General features: G+C 38.4%; 1 protein-coding gene across 2 annotated transcripts in view; it reads right to left on the bottom strand.

Moving 5' to 3' along the window:
• The window catches only part of nipbla (NIPBL cohesin loading factor a), a 74,559-nt gene that overhangs the window by 52,798 nt on the left and 1,705 nt on the right, over nucleotides 1-20,056 (bottom strand). For both annotated transcript variants that reach the window (XM_079816136.1, XM_079816137.1), the window contains exons 2-4: nucleotides 19,571-19,720; nucleotides 7,358-7,523; nucleotides 781-917 (exon numbers count right to left, since the gene is read on the bottom strand). In XM_079816136.1, the coding sequence (XP_079672262.1) occupies nucleotides 781-917; nucleotides 7,358-7,523; nucleotides 19,571-19,634 (367 nt within the window). In that variant the 5' untranslated portion in view covers nucleotides 19,635-19,720. The remainder of the gene's footprint in view (nucleotides 1-780; nucleotides 918-7,357; nucleotides 7,524-19,570; nucleotides 19,721-20,056) is intronic.

The following is a 20,056-nucleotide window of genomic DNA, read 5'->3' as shown; positions in this document are numbered from 1 at the left end:
GGTATCCATCCATTATAAAAAAGTGCTCCACACGGCACCGGGGGGTTAATAAAGGCCTTCTGAATGAGAATCGAGGGGTTTGTGGAAGACAAATATCCATATTTAAAACTATAAAGTAAAATATCTAGCCTCTGCCAAACCGCCTTCCATATTTCAACTAAAGCATAACTGACACGACATAGGAAGTAGGATGTAGCGTAAACGTTTTGAAATGCGAGAGGCGTTCCACTTTCTTCATAAGTTCAATAGGGAAGACTTTTTTTTATTTTACTTTGCAAAGTTTTAAATATATTTTTCTTACAAAAACGCATCGCTTCGCATCAGAAGGCCTTTATTAACCCCCGGAGCCGTGTGATTACTTCATGTGTGGATTAAATCATGGGGTAATTTTCATTTTTGGGTGAACTGAAGATGGCACAGAAGTGTCAACGTATGGTAAAAGATAATAGGAGGCCTTATATAAATGATTCCATTTACTTAACCAATCAATTGCAAGTGTTTGTTCTATTGTAAGTTAATATGATTGAGCTGAATAAATACTTTGTAAGGGAGACTAAAATTTTGCTTGATTTTTACCACTGATTGACCTGACTTTTTACAGGTGAATTTCCGCCACATGCATCTGACAGCAACTGGCAACCCCCGTTTACAAAAGCAATAGCAAACAACACACAGTATTGTACATAAAACTGTTATTTCTTCAGTTTAAACTGATTGCAAGTGCAATTTGTTAACCTTATAGTAATATCCGTTTCCCCATGTACTTGAAAAAACTCTTACCCGGCTGGGCCGAATACTGGGGAGTGCCGGGTGAAGTCTTATTCCTGAAGATGCTGGGGTTCCTGGACAGCAAAAGCTGCAGCAGAACTGGAACATCTCCCTCCAAATCATCACTTCCCAGGTTGTCCTTCAACTCTCTGTGGAAAACATATCACATTTGAAACACTCACAGACCACTGACAGAGTACACAGGGCCCTATTGATTTCCACAATGCAGAAAATGCAGATGGAATCACAGAATCCAGTCATTAAAATGGAATATACTGTATATCGCGGAATGTCACAGAGTCAGGCAAATTTTGGATGATTAATGAAATGACGAGAGTTAAGCCCACAGTATACTTCGGCTGTCCACATTCTGTGGCAGGCCGCCCACTGTCGATGTGACGTAATTTTCTTCATTAGGAGGGTCCACAGACAACCACGCACACGCTTGCGTGCAGTCCAATTTTTGTGATTGCGTGCTGATGGTGCGCAAGGTGAATGTTTAGACCAAGGGCCCTATTTTAATGTTCTGAGCACATGGAGTAGGTACACTTAGGGCGGTCCGAATCCATTTTGCTAGTTTAACGTCGAGAAAAAAAAAAAGGAAAAAAAAAAAAATTCAGTCGGCACGCCAGGCGCATGGTCCAAAAGGGTTGTACCTAGTCTCTTAATGAGTCATTGGTGTGTTTTGGGCATAACGTGCAATAAACCAATCAGAGTCTGATCTCCCATTCCCTTTAAAAGCCAGTTGTGCTTGCACCATGGCGGATTTGCTATTTACTAGGGCTTTGCTCAAAATAGCGACACAAAGATACATCGTCATGAACTCCTGACGATGCGCGTATAGATAAGGCAGCTGCCGTATCGATATTGTGTGCTTTAAACCAATTATCACGCGAGTCAAGGGGTACCAATTTTAACAACACGAGCAGCAGTGCCAGTGCCCGGTTGCATAAAGCACCTTAAGTGTAATTTTCCCTTAAGTTTGTCCTTATGTTTCCCTTAAACCTAAGGGTGTTGCAGAAAAAAACCCTTAAGTGTTACTTAAAGTCCCTGTAAAGGCAATTCTGAGATTTTTTTCTAAACGCATTATAAATGTTAGAAATGTATTGCTGAAACAAATTACAAAGACTGTGAACTATGTAGTACTGAATTAAGAAGTTAGACCGTTAAACAGTTGCTGTGTTCAGGATTTTCTGGGCGAGGTTAAAACGGTGTCTCGATGACGCACTGGAGCCACCGAGCCTGGCTCCTCCCCTAACACGATCATAACGAGCACATTCGCATCAGTTTGCCCGCTCGATCGCGAGTTACTGTCAGTACTGTTAGTTACTATAGTCTACAACTTATAAAACAAACACGATGATCAAGAAGAGGTGGATTAATTTTGTGAACAGCCATCTTGATGGAGAGCTGAGGATCACCACCAACGCCTGCCTCTGAGTCTGCAGTGACAATACACCGGATCGTTTTACAAACTTTAACTGGAGACAACTGGGATTCACTGATAATCCGCTGCAGAACCGACTATCCCCCGCCCCGGCCTAAGTCCTCCCGTCCCGCCGACATCTGGTGCGTCGTGATCAGTGAGTGTTGTCTTGTGTGCCACGGCAGCTTTCACACCCCCAGCGTTTGAGAGCAGAGAATGCTGCTAATTTTTTCAAGTTTTTGATAAGCTATTTTATGTACTTAGCGGATTTTTTAATGATTCAAATTTGGCTGGGTGGTTAATAACACATTTATCTGTGGTGTGAGAAACTCCGTACACATGTTTAATTTTGACTTTACAGGAACTTTAAGGGTTTCTTTAAGTGAAACGTCATAAACACTTAGAATTCCCCTTAAATGCTGTTTTTTCATTTAAGTAATCCCTAAAAAAGCGTTAAATGTTGCATAAAACCCCTTAAATAATAATAATAATATAATAATTAAAGGGTAACTAAACCCCTGCTCAAAGCTTAACTCCACCCACTGGCAATTTTCAAAAAATGCTGGAAAAGTGGGCAGAGCCCGGCGGACACAGAGGGGACGAACCGAGGGCGGGGCTGAGCGGAGGGCGTGCACCTGAGACCCGCAGTGACGGATTGATTGACAGCTGTCAGACTCGCGAGTCGCAAAGATGGAGAATGACTAGAGTGACGCCAGCTTTGCAACAGAGCGGTCATTCTCCTACCTTCACCTGAAGTGGAGGAGGGTGGATTGTCTGTAGACACAGACCCAGAGCCTTATCAATGCGAGCCGCTGCTCAAACTGCGTTAACTCCCGATGCCGACGATGCTAGCGAAGCAGCCGCGCAAGAGAACTGACCTAATCTATCTGCGTCCACGGCAACCACTTGCGTGTCAGGGTTTGAAAAGCGCGTCTCATGTATGAAAATTATCTGTACACATGACGGGCGGCAATAATATCGCAAGAAAAGCCTGACGTGTACTGACAACTGCATTATTTAACCGTATTTCCTTCAATACAATGTTAAAGCAAGTGTCAAGTGAGTTTCATTCATAATGTTTACTTCATGTAACATGACAGTTCATACTGGAGTGAAGCCGTTCTCATCATGTGATTGGGGAAACATTTCTGTGGGCGTGGTGAGCTCGTGCCAGGGGCGCGGATAGTGAGCCGTTGGAAGTGCCATCCTACGTCACGATGTACCACAACGTCCAATAGGAAAATTCAACTGCAGTAGCCACCGTTCAACCTTAAGAGGGCAGCACTTTGGCGGTTTTACACCATATTTTATAGAATTAAAACACTTTATACTCAAATGTCAAAACATTTACTCGAATCAATGAACAGCATTAATAAAGCCCCATTATTACAGATCATTAACTAAAAAAAGTTGGTTTAGGGTTTAGTTACCCTTTAATGGTCATTTCCCTAAGTATAACTTAAGGTTTGGAAATTGTAACGCGGACAAAAATAAGACGACATGGCAGAATTTATGGAACCAGCTGAAGATCATTATGTGCCAAGAAGAATTTTTAGGGATAGGGAGAACCCTTTGGACCATCTTCACGATGAAAAATTGTTGCAAGAATACCGATTTGACCGTCACACATCGCAACCACTGTGACACTGAACACTTGCAGTCATAAGTACATTTCTGAATGAGATGAAGAAAAAGTCACATACTGTAATTAAAGAAGTCATTTGACGTTATAACAAGTCATTAAAGTATTTTAACTTATATGTTTCATATAAAAGAACCGAAACTATAGATTGTGAATTTAAACATTTCTCGTTTACCAGCGCCAAAAGTCAGGAGGACTAGCCGAGGTAAGGCTGTTCCAGGCGGGTTACATGAGCGCGAGCTCCCGGTGATCGCCAGGATTTTTAATTAGACGCTATCTTTACAAATAAACCACAGATTTGAGCTTTAAACAACTACATTCTCGACTGAACAACTCTTAAAACTACATTTCGTGACACAATAACAGTAGTATTTTTCAATTTAGCGGCCGCACACAACCACTATGAAAAGCGCAAAAGGACGCGCGTCAATTTCGCTTCAAACGCTTGCTTTTTACTCGTGTCCATCTCGCTTTGGACGCGCTAATGCATTCAAAGTTTTAAACTAGACGCGAATTTGACGCTCTATTCACATTTGGTGTGAACGCAGCATTAGTGTTAGTGTTTTGCGTATCTATGGCAACAAGACTTTTATAACGTGAATCCAGGATCGCTGTCGTGAAACACTTAAATGTTTCCCTTACCTAAGAGAACCGTTTAAGAGATTATATGCAACACCCTTAAGTTATTCTCTTAGGTAAGGGGAAATCGCCCCTTAAGTATCATACTTGAGGGAAAAACTTAAGGTGCTTTATGCAACCGGGCACAGACATTCAAAATGGATAAGAGGATTTTAAGTTGTTACAGGTTTTGCAGCGCGCCTCCCATCCATCAAATCTTTGTGCTTTGTTACTATTTGTAGTAACAGCTTGTAAACGATGTCATATAACATCACATTTACCTCGAAAATCTATATCCAGTGTCCATAAATTAATTAGTGAGCTAGAAAAATTTACTATAGAGAGGAGCATTTTGAAAAAATGAAATGGAGTAGAAATATGGGTACACTTTTATTATATTATTGTTTTATCCAAACTTTATTTGTTGTATTTTGGCCTTCCTGTAATCCAGTGTGATCCACTGGTACATTTTTATTCAGCTGGATTCACAAACAGAAGCTCTTTACGGGCCACAACCTGTAAGTCTGATTTATTTTTCATCGATGTGTTTTCCTGTAATAGGTTAATTGTACGTTGTAGCAAGGAAGTAAACAGATGACAATGCTGTTCTGCAAACCAGTCTGTTAAATGCTCATTCATACTTAACGTTAACCGACGAACACTTAACGTTACAAACACTAAAGTTAAAATCTCAACAGCGAACTTGGCATTAGTGTAAATGATTCTATGATTAGAGCTTTTATGTATAATTTATCTACAGGCTTGCTAAACATGATGGTTCTGTGCGTGATTTGGCTACTAGTAAAGCCAATGTTTATTGTTTGTTTTGGGTTAATAGTTCTTGCGACAGATATTTGGCTATAATCATTCTAAAAATACAAAAGTGCCATTCAGTAGCGATCACTATAGATCCGCAGTCTTTACTCTTGAGGACTGAACAGGTTGAACAGGTTCTGCTCGATCATCTTCAGTAAAATGTTCTGGGTCTGATTCGGGCTCAGATTGGTATGGTTTTATTGACGCCATTGTTTCTAATACTGATCAAAGCACAGCCTCCGGTAAAGGTAAGGGGCGTTACGTTTCCGTCAAACGTGCACTAGGCGGTTAGCGAATCACAACACACTGGGCCAGCTAACCAATCAGAGCCCACTGCGTATTTTTGAGCGACCGGCTTCATAGAATCCGGAAACCATCAGACCGTTTTACAAGGAGGGACAGAGCAGTGTAGAATAAAGGTCAAATATATGAAAAATAATGCAATTTTTTTTTTAAACGAAGCATGAACACGTTACAGTGCACCCCACAAACACAATCAAGCCTTCAAAAGAATGTGTTTTACCACCCCTTAAAATCTCTTTTGTAAAAGCTTTACGAGGCAAAAATAGTCCTCACTTTAGATGAGCTCACAAAAATAGTTAACTGACAACTACTAAATGTTTTATAACTACCTGAATTAATCATGAATTACAGTGGAAATACATGTTAATAATGCATTTATTAGCACACTGAGCAACTATTACTATACGTCTAAATAATAAGATGTATACATGTACGTTTAAAGAGTTTATTAATCCTTTACTTACACTTTCTAAATGATCTGATGAACCACTGACAACTAAATAACTGGTTTGTAAATAATGTAATACTTAATTTAGAAATGATAAATTGATCATTTATAAAAGTATGAAAATACTATTATTAAACACATTATAGATATGTTTATAAATCAAGAATAAAGCATTTATAGCTGTATTTATAAACTGCCTATTAATGTATATTAATGCTTTATAAATGATGAATTAACTATCTACTAATGCTTAACTAATGCTTCATAGTGTGTAGTTATTATAAAGTGTTACCGAAATGGGATTATGTAATTTCTAAAGCTATCATAACTTTATAAATTTAAAAAAAACATAGTGTAATTTAAGTATTTGTACAAATCAGTTCATTTTTAACCTTCAGTAGGCTATTATAGTAGGCTACAACTGACTCCAATAGTTCATAGCATTAGTTGAGAGATGTGTGTACCGGATATGTATCCAAAATAATCGATATTGAATCGAGCCATTCCAAGCTTTTTTTTGTGACAATATATTTAACTCATTGCTTTTGAATAATTTTTCACTTATCACAACTCTTATAACACTGCTTATTCAATAAACAGATATTAATCGTCACTAAACTCTCCTCAAAAGAAAATCCAAATTGATCCATATCGTGATACGTATCGTATCATGACTTTAGTATCGTAATGCGTATCGTATCGTGACATTGTTGGTGATACACAGCCCTACTATTTACAGGGTGGAATTTGCGAGCAGAAAGACCGAATGCTTTTCCAGAGAGGAATCCTTTTATTATGCGTGTTGTGCACCCACCTATATGGGCATATTACTAACGCACCCTTTAAATAACGAAAAAAATGGAGCAGTGACAACTGTGTCAGGCTGAAACTAGCAAAAAACACAGTGTTGCGTTGCGCCTGGCGTCGTATTGCGGCGGGTGTATGATAGGGCGTCCACTAGGTGGAAATACACACAGTTGTGATGTACTGTACAAGTCCAAGAAGAGTGCGTAAAGAGAGATACAAAACAGTATTTCTATTTTGGATCTTGTTCTAATCTTTGCATGCAATGGGGGATCCAGTACTTTTCCTCTTCTGTCCTTCCAAGTGATTGTCCTGTAAATTACATGACTCAGTGTTGCCCTCTGACGTCTGGTAGAGAGTAAAGCAATTGTACTGTACATGTGTTGAACGTGCTTAACGCGCTGTTAAGTATACTTTGAAAGTTGTGCAGAATGTGGAAAATGAAGTATACCCAGGCCTTTAGACAGAATGAGACAGAGAAGGTATGCAGGTGTGTGGTTTATGTACAGGGCAAATGTAAGCAGAAACTCACATGTTCTCCGAGGCGACCTGGCTGAGGCCATTGGCAAGCTGAGAGACTAGAGTTTCATCCCTGCAGCCCATCAGACGCCCCACTTCCTCAGCTACACGCCCGCTGTACAGCAGGCTCTTAGTGGTGGTGCCCGGTAAAGGGGAGGGCAGGGGCAGCTGGTTCAACACTGTACACACAAACATAGAGCAATAAGGCCATGCTTTCTTTATTACAGAGCTCCCAGGGTAGAAATCTAACAGGCATCTAAAGTGCAGTCAGAGATGTTCTGACGCACCCAATGTAAAAACACCCCTTTTACAGAGTACAAGAATCAGAGCTCAAGAAAGCAAATTCTTTTTAGCTAAACTTGAAGATAATACAGACACTGTAGCAGAGAAAAACTCTGGTCCGGTTTAATATAGTCACTTATTTATTTTGGTTTCAAAGTAACATTTAACTAGACAATCAATATACAATAACCATTTATGGTAAAACAAATATAAAAATAGCAGAGAAGAAAACACAGTATGAGTAAAATATAACAAAGTATACAGGAAAAAATAAAAATGCCGTTATTTATTCTGTAAATATGCAAACAAAATGGTTTATAATATATATATATATATATATATATATATATATATATATATATATATATATATATATATATATATATATATATATATATATATATATATATATATATATATATATATATATATATATATATATATATATATATATATATATATATATATATATATATATATATATATATATATATAGTTATTTTACATGTGCAAAACAATGTGCAAAAGAATAATATTATTGTTTATATATCAGTAATTGTATCTTATAGTGGAAGAATGATATTTAATGTATTTGGTTAAAATAATAATAAAACGTACATTTAAATTAATAATGTTACAAAATATTTCTTATTTCTATTCAAAGAATTCTGAAAAAACGTATCATGGTTCCCACAACAATATTAAAGCAGTAAAACTGTTTTCAACATTAATAATAGAGATCAACCGATATATCGTTTTCCCGATATTTAAGCATTTTCCCATAATCGGGTATCGGTTTTGTAATATTGGTTTCACCGATAAATGGTGCCATCTTGTGACCGTTTTGAGAATTGTGCGCAAGACTGCCATTAAAGCACTGCGTCTGAGGGGAAATGAGTCAACAACGGTGTTCAAAAATAAAATAACTTGCCTCTCTTAATTAAACTTTTTAACATAACAGCATGAGATATGCACAAATAAGATGTTACAAAAATGCTTATGTAGTTTAAACTTGGCGCTAAAAATAGAGACAAACTTGCAGAGTCATGTAATCCGTCAAGCCATGTGCCAATAAAGACGGAACTTTTCAAGCATGCCATAAGCTTCCTTTCAAAATGCATGGTTGAACTTTATTTTTAATGAAGATGCAGCTCACGTGGGGAAGACATTGCATTAGTTCGCCTCATTTCACCGGATTAGTTTGTAAACAAGAGACTGGATTTGCTGACAGGATGAGATTAAAAAACAATGCTGTGGCTTCTGGATCTGACAGGAATGATGCAACACAATTATGTGAGCAAAAAATGTTTTTTATATGTGATAGTATTGCATTGTTACATTTGATATCTACTGATAATGTACGTGTCTAACTAAACATAATTTCCACGCGGTCACAGGCTTTGTATTTGAGGTTCTTTTTATGTTTGCTGTTGGTTCATTGTCCTGCGATTTGTGATTAGACTGGAACATATAATGCCAGGACTTTTTGTTTTGTTTGATAAAGACATTTTGAGAGCCCTGTGGGCGAATCATTCCGGTTGGCGTTTCTCCACATTTAAAGGTCCCATGGCATGGCAATTTTTCTATTATTTTATAATGTTTCCTGAGGTGTACTTATATTGTTAGTATGATTTTTACATCATAAAATGTCATAATTTAGAAATAAAAGGCATTTTTTCTATACTGATGTTTGCCCTCTGGCTGTTTGCCCTGTTTCAAGAGGCGTGTCTGCTGTGAGACTTCAGTAAAAACGCCCACTGTTGTAATTGGCTGACATCTTTGCATTTGAATGAGTATCAGATCTTGTAGCGGAGGGGGCGTGGTTTAACAAGGTCTACCAGGCACGAGCTGCTGCTAGAGAGACAGATGGACCTGAATTCACTTCACATCAGTTCTGTCAGTCTCAGTTCAGTGAACTGTTGTATTTACTAGCATATACTTCAGGTTATTAGTTTATTTCTAGTCGGAGGGACTGTCACTCATGTCAGAAAGTTAGTAACTCTAGTAAATTATGGATCAGCGCTGACTGGAGACGCGAACCGTTTAGAACGATTCAGTCCGATTTGGTGAACTGGTTCGGTTCACTAAAAAGAACCGGTTCAAAAGAAAGATTTGTTCGTGAACCGGACATCACTAATGTACCAGAGACGGAGCGATTGCTAACAAAGTTATTTATAGTAACTACTGAGTTGTGAGAGCGCTGTCTGGCAGCGCGAGTTTATTGTGTTTGTATCTGAGAGTTCTGAATAAACACGAGTCCCAGTCACGCCGAGTCCGTCTTCATCATTATTCTACCAACTTTGTAACACATGCAATGTACCATTACAGCTGTCGAGATGAACGAGTTACGAGTAAGTGTTGATTATAGCATTATTTTTAGATATGTTCCAATCATATGAAAAGCGTCAGTGACGCGCATTGAGTACACAGCGCAAACAAAGACACAACAGCAGTAATCGAATGTAATCCAGTTTATTGTGGGAATAGCTGGCTAGCCTAGCCCAGATACCCTCACGTTTACCCCCTTCTACTTAATCTCGGGCCGCGTTTGGTGCCTCCGCTGTGGGCCAGATGCAGTACTGGGGTCGGGGATGTTGAAGGCCGACTGGTCAGTGCAGCCCGAGTTTCGGCGTGCGTGAGGTTTATCTCTAAAGAGATGCGAGTCTGCCGATGTTGAGCAGAAACTCACTACTATATGCATATTTTAGAACAGATAGACGTGATGAGGACGTACAAAAACACTGACTCACAAGATAGTAAACACCGTTCTGTCGCCGCAGCGTGTGCAAGAATAATAAAGTTCTGTGTGAACTTGAATAATTTGCAACACATCAGAAATCACTGATCACAGATCAGAAGGAACTGAAAAAAAGACTTATGTTTTCATTTATACATCCAAACACTGAGAAACTGCCAGCATTCACTCGTTCACAAGCCATGATCTCTCGAGGACAAACAAATATAGCGCTTGCATGGGCGTGCCAAATTCTCTGGGCGGAGGAAAGGGAGGTAACCGTTCCTGTTATGACTTCATAACAGGAAAATTCCAGATCAGCTCGACTGGGCTGTCATTTTCTCAAAGGCAGAGAAAGACACCCAGAACTCGGTTTTACACCGATCAAAATTTCTAGCCACTTGGGGACAATATTCAGGCTAGGGGAACTCATATTAATGTTGAAAAACCTCATAAAATGAAAATTTCATGCCATTGGACCTTTAAAGTTTTCAAAACAATTCCTCACGTGAACTGACAGGGGAGACGAAGCTCATTATAATATGCAAAACTGTTATCCAATCATAGCAGTGGGTGTTTACTTCCAAGTCTTCAATAGAGACAGAGCGACACGCGTCATAATCTGAAGACCACGCCCACCGGGGGGGAAAACAATCAAACCGTCTCCATTGACTTTGCATTGCGTGAAGCGGCCTTTTTGTCATTTTGGACTTATATCAGCTTTTATACATTGTTCAGTTTTTTGTTATGTGACAAGGTGTACAGCAAACAAGCTAAACAAAACACAGAAGCAAAAACCCAGACGTTGTTATAAGCTGTTGACCCAAAAAACGAGCGTTTAAGTACAAAAAAGTGGATACAGGCCATTCAGACAGAGCGTGCGGTTCATATTACACTGAGAACTACGACGACTAGAGGGGAGCGTAATCGGCCACTGTAAATATAATATATAAACTGGACATTTGGATATTTGACTTAACAGTGACAAAATGTTTACTGCACACAGACATTTTGAGGCATACTGAGTGTCAGGATCCCAAAATTGACCCATTCTTCCTGCTGAAGCTTCACTTCGTATTGCCTGAATCCACTTTTATCTTCTTAAACGCTCGTTTTTTTGGGTCGACAGCTTATAAAAACGTATTTCTGTGTTTTTTAGCTTGTTTGCTGTACACCTTGTCACATTTCAGCTTTCAGACATTGTTCTGTTTTTTGTTATAAGTCCGAAATGACAATGAGGCAGCCTCCCGCAATGCAAAGTCAATGGAGAGCGTTGGATTGTTTTCCCCCCCCGGTGTGGGCGTGGCCTAAATACGCTCTGTCTCTATGTGGCACACCCATAAAAACAGAGCATTTCAAGAGCTAGGCTCAAAACCATGGTAGAAAATAGCCTATTACTTATTCATGATGTTATTGATAGTAAAAACTACGCAAAAGTCATAAGTTGACCTCAGACAACAGTATAAAAAAGCCAGTTCATGACCCCTTTAAATTATCTTAACAGCTACCATATAACCCAAGTATAGCCTTTATTTCGCATAAGTAATTACAGCTCTATGGTCAAAGAGGAACACGCACGGATGTAAACAAACCCAACGTGCATTTCCCCGGTATCCCTCGTAAACAATGCTTATCTCATAACCAAATACTTAATACTTAAAGTCTTAAGGCTATTCATTTTCAAACTGAAACATTTTATATTTTAATCTGGACTAAATGACATGCCCTAGATATTGTTTGAATATGTTCTGATTGTTGTTCAGTCACACGCTTTACAATAAGGCTACATTTTTTTAACCTTAGTTCATTCATTAAAGGGTAACTAAACCCCTGCTCAGAGCTTAACTCCACCCACTGGCAATTTTCAAAAAATGCTGGAAAAGTGGGCAGAGCCCGGCGGACACTGAGGGGATGAACCGAGGGCGGGGCTGAGCGGAGGGCGTGCACCTGAGACCCGCAGTGACGGATTGATTGACAGCTGTCTGACTCGCGAGTCGCAAAGATGGAGAATGACTGGAGTGACGCCAGCTTTGCAACAGAGCGGTCATTTCTCCTACCTTCACCTGAAGTGGAGGAGGGTGGATTGTCTGTAACAGACACAAACCCGGAGCCTTATCAATGCGAGCCGCTGCTCAAACTGAGTTAACTCCCGATGCCGACGATGCTAGTGAAGCAGCCGCGCAAGAGAACTGACCTAATCTATCTGCGTCCGCGGCAACCACTTGCGTGTCTCATGTATGAAAATTATCTGTACACATGACGGGCGGCAATAATATCGCAAGAAAAGCCTGACTTGTACTGACAACTGCATTATTTAACCGTATTTTCTTCAATACAATGTTAAAGCAAGTGTCAAGTGAGTTTCATTCATAATGTTTCCACTTCATGTAATATGACAGTTCATACTGGAGTGAAGTCGTTCTCATCGTGTGATTGGCGGAAACATTTCTGAGGGCGTGGTGAGCTCGTGCTAGGGGCGCGGATAGTGAGCCGTTGGAGGTACCATCCTACGTCACGATGTACCACAACGTCCAATAGGAAAATTCAACTGCAGTAGCCACCGTTCAACCTTAAGAGGGCAGCACTTTGGCGGTTTTACACCATATTTTATAGAATTAAAACACTTTATACTCAAATGTCAAAACATTTACTCGAATCAATGAACAGCATTAATAAAGCCCCAGTATTACAGATCATTAACTAAAAAAAGTTGGTTTAGGGTTTAGTTACCCTTTAACAAACTGACAATGAAAAATACTTCCAAAGCATGTATTGTGTTTTTTATATTTAAATACATTTTTGTGTATTGGTTTATTGTATTTAAATGTTTGATTATTTTTGTTATAAGAAAGTTATTAAACCTTTTATAGTATGACAACACTTTTTTTTTGCAACGAATTGCAATATCGTGATACTACCGTATACCATTATAAAAGCTTCAGCAATTAATCACAACATGAAAATTTGATACTGGCACATGCCTGTATCAGATGAGATGGACTCGGTAACTGCGCTGATGTAGTAACCGAGAAGAAATTATGTGTGCAGAAACTAAAAAAATAATAAATAAATATTGGTTCTATTTCTATATATCGGTTATCTGGCACATAAAACATGCAAATAATTGGTATCGGTTATGAAAAATCAAAATCGGTCAATCTCTAATTTATAATAATCAAAAATGTTTCTTGAGCAGCAAATCATCATACTAGAATGGATTTCTGAAGGATCATGTGACACTGAAGACTGGAGTAATGATGCTGAAAATTCAGCTTTGATCACAGGAATACATTTATTTTTAAAATATAAAATAGTCCTTTTAAATAGTAATTATTTCACATCATTACTGTTTTTACCATATTTTGATTAAATTAATGCAGCCATGTTAAGTATAAAAGACTTCTTTCAAAAAAAATGTACCGACCCCAAACGTAGTGCAAATAAATAGATAAATAAATATATAGCTTTATAAAAACAAACCATTAGAATCTCTCATATTGCTTAATTATAAAATGGATAATCCAGACTGTAAATTCTGATAAGAAATACCCTGTTATAAACAGAAGATACACAAACACCTGTGAGCTGTGACCACACACCAGTCCAATACAACAGTAATGTTTGGCAACCGTAAATTGCTTTACCATAGCCAATGAGAAAAGAATAAAAATTTTACCTGAAATTTGTTTGTTTTTTTGTTTTTTTACAAGAAAACCATCCTTATGACCTACAATGACCTCACATGCACATGTCTTACGAGCAAAAATTATATTTAGAACGCAAAAGTAGAATTTTGGAAGTAAAAATTAATTTCATTCTCTCCATATAAATTGATTTTTAACGATAATGTACTGTACAAGACAGACCCATTATAAGCTTTCAAGCATGCAATAGTAAATGCTTCCACAGAAACCACAAGTGATACTTTTTTTTTTTAAAGGATCTAATTTAAATTAATTGATTACATTACATCTATCTATCTCTCCCTATTATAAATATATAAAATAACATAACCGACAACCAAAACGTGTTAACCGATCATTAACTGACTATTCAATTAGAATGGATAAGTGTGACCCATTAAAAATAACAATTAGTTTTTCAAGGGTTTAGTTTTACATGCGCAAATACCAGCATGAACAACAGAACATAAGGATTCATGCAAATCATTTATATAAAAGTACTAAATATGCTAAATATATTTCATTTTTTGACGCGCTCCACAAACAAGGAAACCGAGACGGCAGAAAGCGCAACCTGTTTGTTCTCTTTAGTTTACAAAAGCACAATGTTTTGTGTTTGAGTGTGCGCAAATAAAAGAACCCTTTACAGTTTCAAATTATATCTTAACTCTTATTTGAATAAGTTTCTTCCACTTTTATGAGGAAAAATTTCACGCGCCTTGCGCACACACACACACACACAACATATCAACACTTGCAAACTTGACATCGCAGCCTGTTCATTATCAAAATAAAATAGTTAACCAAACACATAAAAAGTTACACTGTGTTACACAATTTAAATAATCAGTAGCCACCGCCTCACTGTGGTGTTATGCCAAGCACATTTAGGATGATGAATGATGATTTTTTTATGTGGATATTGGAACACGAGCCTAGTTGTTTAAATAATATATAATAGTTTAGCATCCAAATACATTGAAATATGAAAACATTTGGATTCATGCCGAATGAGAGAGGTAGGCTACATGAGCCGGTTTCTGTTTTAGTTTTGCTTTAAATTAATTCATTTTGGCTTGACGTTTACATAGCTACTTTTATTTTTCTTTCTTGTTCTGTTCTGAATAGTTACATTTAAAGGGAGAGCTCCATACTAACATTTGAGAGCAGTAGTACTGGTGCCACGAAGGCATTTTCACACTGGCGGTTTAGTTCGGAACGGGGCACTGTTCGCATTAAAAATTGTGAAAGTTGTCATGTGGACCCGGATGTGCACTGGGGTATCGAACCCGAGACTACATAAAGGAGGTGGTCTGAGTTTGGTTGCACTCAAAAGGTGCCACAATTCACGTGAATGTGAAAGCAACAAGGAGATGATAGCGTTGATGATTTACCTTGGATACGAGCGAGAGGGAGTCTGCAGTGTATTTGCGCAAATTAATGTCTCCTCAAAAGATTCTGTTTGCAAGCAGCAGAAAGCCGCCTTCATGCGACACACATACAGTGTTGTTTACTCAGCTGCGCATATTAGCACCAAATTAATGCAAAACACAATATATAGTTCTTCTGGCGCCAGCACCTGATCTGGTAGTGCTGGGGGGAGTTTTAATCATAAAGTTAATTTAATCCACTTCACGGATTCTACCAGCACAATTCAGCATGGTTAGACAACTATGCCGAGAACGGTTTGTAATCGTGCCGTGCCGTACCAGGCTCAAGTAGAAACACAACTGGATCCGTTCCTTAACTGTTTAACCGTCTACAGTTCGGCCCGACAGTAGAAAAGCGGCTATAAAGTGCTCCTCTGCTGCCGTCTACTGGTTATCGTGGTAATTTCATGGTAATTTTTTTAAATAAGTGTTTGCCGAAAAGTTTTTCTACATCTGTTAACTTTTAGTTTTACTAATTATAACATTAAAAATAACATTTAAATTGGATAATATTTAGAGCTTTGAAGTGCTGGGAAAAAGTGTGAAGCACTTGAAAAGTGCTTGAATTTCCCTGAGATGTATGTAAAAAAAAAACGTTTGACTATTTCTGCAATAATACCATGGTTACAGTTAGCGTTGCTACATTAAATCCATGGTGAATGTTGGTGATTTGTGGATTGAAAAACCTTCTACAACTCTTTCATTTAGGGTTGTGCCGATGGACTGACATTACGATAGAGCGCCACCATCGTTATGCCACGCCCCCCATTGCGAGTCTTGATGTGTTCTCCTGATGTTGCGAAGCAACACTTGTTGTAAAAGTTCTGAAGAGCGAATTTTATCTTCCACAGAGTCAAGACATTTAAGCTATGTTTGATTATTCACTGCCAGAGAAAACGAAAGTAAAATGGCCTGTGTGTGTGTGTGTGTGTGTGTGTGTGTGTGTGTGTGTGTGTGTGTGTGTGTGTGTGTGTGTGTGTGTGTGTGTGTGTGAAATGCACTATTCAAATAAACTTGACGTGCCTTACCAAGTCTAATAACAAGCACAAACTGTGTTAAATAAAATTAAGTAAAAAGCCTATTCGTCCTACAGTGTTTTCTACTTTCCCACAGTAAAGGACGTGAATGGGTATAATAGACTTAATTATAAACAACCGAAAGGAAGAAACGTTTATAATTCCCTGCGAAAATGGGTGCAACGCGAGTGAAGATGATGAATATGAAAACGAGATGCATGTCCATGTGGGATAAAATGGACTAACGTTAGGCATATTGTTAATATTCACGGAAATCGCAAAACAGAATAAAAAAAGCTGACAAATCTTAAATTGGGCTCAGCCTACCTCTCTCATTCGGCATGAATCCATTCATGGCTGCGGATGCATTTCCTTTGTAAACAAAGCTTTGTGCTTCACTCTGTATTATTCACGTAAAACAGCATTAACATACAAGACACTGGGTTAGTAACGAATTTATAGTTTTGAAGTAGAAAATAGTATTTCTGTAAAGAGATATATTAAAATAAAAAGTGCACAACTCTTCTTAAGTGGAAGGAAGCTACTTTTTTTCCCTCACGTGCAACCTAGCGCGGATGAATCATTATTTGGGTTAGTAAAATAACGAAATTATATAGTTTTTAAGTAGAAAATAGTATTTATGTAAAGAGATGGTAAAATACAGATATAGTAAATTATATATTTGTATTAATTAAAAAAACGACGATATCATCGTCCATCACGATGTTTTACTGTAAACATCGTCAACTGCCAATTTAGGAGACATCGCCCAACCCTACTTTCATTCATGACACAGTGTTTCTCATGGTTTCCACATCAGCGATGTTTGATCTGATGTCTGTGGTTTCTAACCCCAGATATAAGAATTCTGCATTGAATGTAAATGACTCCCACTAGATCTCACTGCGATGTTGTTAATTCTGCAGCAAATTCAAGCGCTTTCTCACTGGATCTCCCAGCGCCGTGTAGTAACGGTGTCCCGTGATCGAGAATCAAGGGCAATGAGTACCTGTTCTGAGCTTGTGCTGCGCTGTTTAGTATTGCTTATAAATGGTCTATGCAGCTCAGCTCAAATCAGTAGTGTGGTTTCATTTCACTTTCGTTTTGTTTGAGGTTAGATGTTTCTCATATGCAATATAAAAAGACAGCTCTTGGGCAATGTTAGACTGGGTAAACCCAGCCTGATCTGTCAGCGATTTGATTTCGCCCTGCAGCTCAGGCTGGAAACCTGTACATTCATTTCTACTGCTTCGGTCACACTTTTGCAGGAACCAATCACAGACTGGCTTATCCACCTGGCCCGCTATTGGCGGGTTTAACACGATGACGGATAGAGAATCGATGGATCGATGCCGTTGATCATTTTTGTGGTCTGATTGGTTGAAGCACTATCCAATTGCGTACAAAGTCATTTGAATGGAAGACTCCCCAGACCAATGTTCAATCTTAAATTGAGCTTGTTCTGGTGATAGCCAGACAAGGGCAATGTGGTAGTGACACCCCTAACAAAATGTAGTCGCACCTGCAGGAAAAAAGGTTGCAAAATGCGACCATTTGGTTGCAGTTTGGAGCACTGAAAGGATTTATTGTGGAGTGAAGGGAACTAAAATAGCCTATAGCTATGTTTATATTCTTTAAATGTTTGTAAACATTTCACTTTATTTAGGGATAAATAGGGACTCTGTAACTAGGGATGCTCATAGTGACCGTTTAACCGTTAACCGAAAGTAAGAATTTTGACCAGTTAAACGGTTTAAAGTCCCAGTGAACCAGAAGTTGCACCTGATTTTATTTCAGTGCTGTGACGTATTTCCAAGCGAAACAGAATATTGATTAGTGGGCAGGGTTTTACTTCAGCACTCCTCCTCTCCATCTCACGCTCATAGCAGACTAACGGTTGGAGGAGAGTGGTTAAGGATATTCAAACCCAAGCCGTCACACAGTCTTCATCGAAAGTAATAAAAACAAACATTCATATTAATTGCAGGTGGATGAGAGATAAATAATTGTGTTTGTTTGATAAAGAGATTTTGCGAGCCCTGTGGGCGAATCATTCCGGTTGCCATTTCTCCCCATTGGAAGTTTTCAAAACAATTCCTCACGTCTATTGACAAGAGAGCCGAAACTCATTATTGTGCAAAACTGTTATCCAATCATAGCAGTGGGTGTTTACTTCCAAGTCTTCAGTGCGGCACGCCCATAAAAACAGAGCGTTTCAGGAGAGGGGCTCAAAACCAGGGTAGAAAATAGCCTATTACTTACACATTATGATGTTATTGAATGTAAAAACCACGCGAAGGTAATAAGTTGACCTCAGACAACAGTATAAAAAATTCTGTGAAAAATATTTAGTGTAGGCCTATTTATTTGATGCTTTTAATTTATATTATTTTATTCTGTTTTTCTCTGTTGTCAGAAATGCTGCAGGTGCATGAAAATGTGATAATGTGTGAACACAGGTTGTTCTGAATGCTGCCGTTTGCACGGTAAAATAAACTCATGAAAAAAAAATGTAACCGGTCACAGATCCTTGTCAAGTGTATTTTTATTCAATGCCAATTCAATATTATAATCTTATCAGTTAATGGTTAATATTCGGCGGCGGTTGCCAGTCGGGAAAATGAACCGAAATGAGCATCTCTACAGCAAACGTTTTCAAAATATTGTAAACTATTTAACCAATAGTATTAAATCAGTCAAAATTCTTAATATAGGTTAACCGGTTAATTATGAGCATCCCTAATTGCAAAAAGAATTCAAATGTGTAGTCACTGATAAGTCAAAAAAAAAAAAAAACAATTACCTCATTTGTAATGCCTCATGGGATGAATTGTTCACTCACACATAAATTAATTTAAGTACACAGATTTTTGTGTTTTAAAGAAAAGACTGCAATGTTGTGGTTCATCTTGCAGCTTGGTTCGTGGCTTATAATTCCACATTGTAGAATTTTTGTAAAACTCCTACAGAAAAAAATTTATGTGAAAAATAATTCTAGAACAAAATCCACTGGGAATGTGGGCGGTTACTATTGCGCTCCATTGGCCAGTGAAGTACGAGTAGTGTGATGCATGTACTTACAGTCAGTGAGACCAGCGATCCCAGCAAGGGTTGTGATGGGCACATGTGGCATGTCCCCATTCATACTGACGGCTGGGCACAGAAGTCTTATGCACACAGAGTTCCACAGAGATATTTATACGCTGACCATCCCTCACATCTCACTCAATCCTACAAAAAGAAAGAGGGTTTTGCATGAGGTTGTGACATGGGATGCTGTCTTACAAGCTTCATTTGCTTGTTACGGAGTCTCACCGACTTGATAATAGAGCAACATAAATTATACACTCATTTCAAAACAGACACTACGCTTCCTGGCAGAATCAGTCCACTTAGACTTACTGTCTGTAACAGGTGTATTGATTTCTATGTACTGCCTTGTAGAGGAGCATTATGCAAGACGGATAACATCTACAAACAGTGCAGACAGCCTGACGGACACACCCACTCTGGACTGACAGAGGATGGACCGTGGACACACCCCTCTATTGGATATGCAAGCCCAAC

The sequence above is a fragment of the Gobio gobio genome (assembly GCF_949357685.1).
Source record: "Gobio gobio genome assembly, chromosome: 4".
In the NCBI taxonomy this organism is placed as follows: Eukaryota; Metazoa; Chordata; class Actinopteri; order Cypriniformes; family Gobionidae; genus Gobio; species Gobio gobio.
This window is presented reverse-complemented; position numbering and strand designations above follow the sequence as displayed.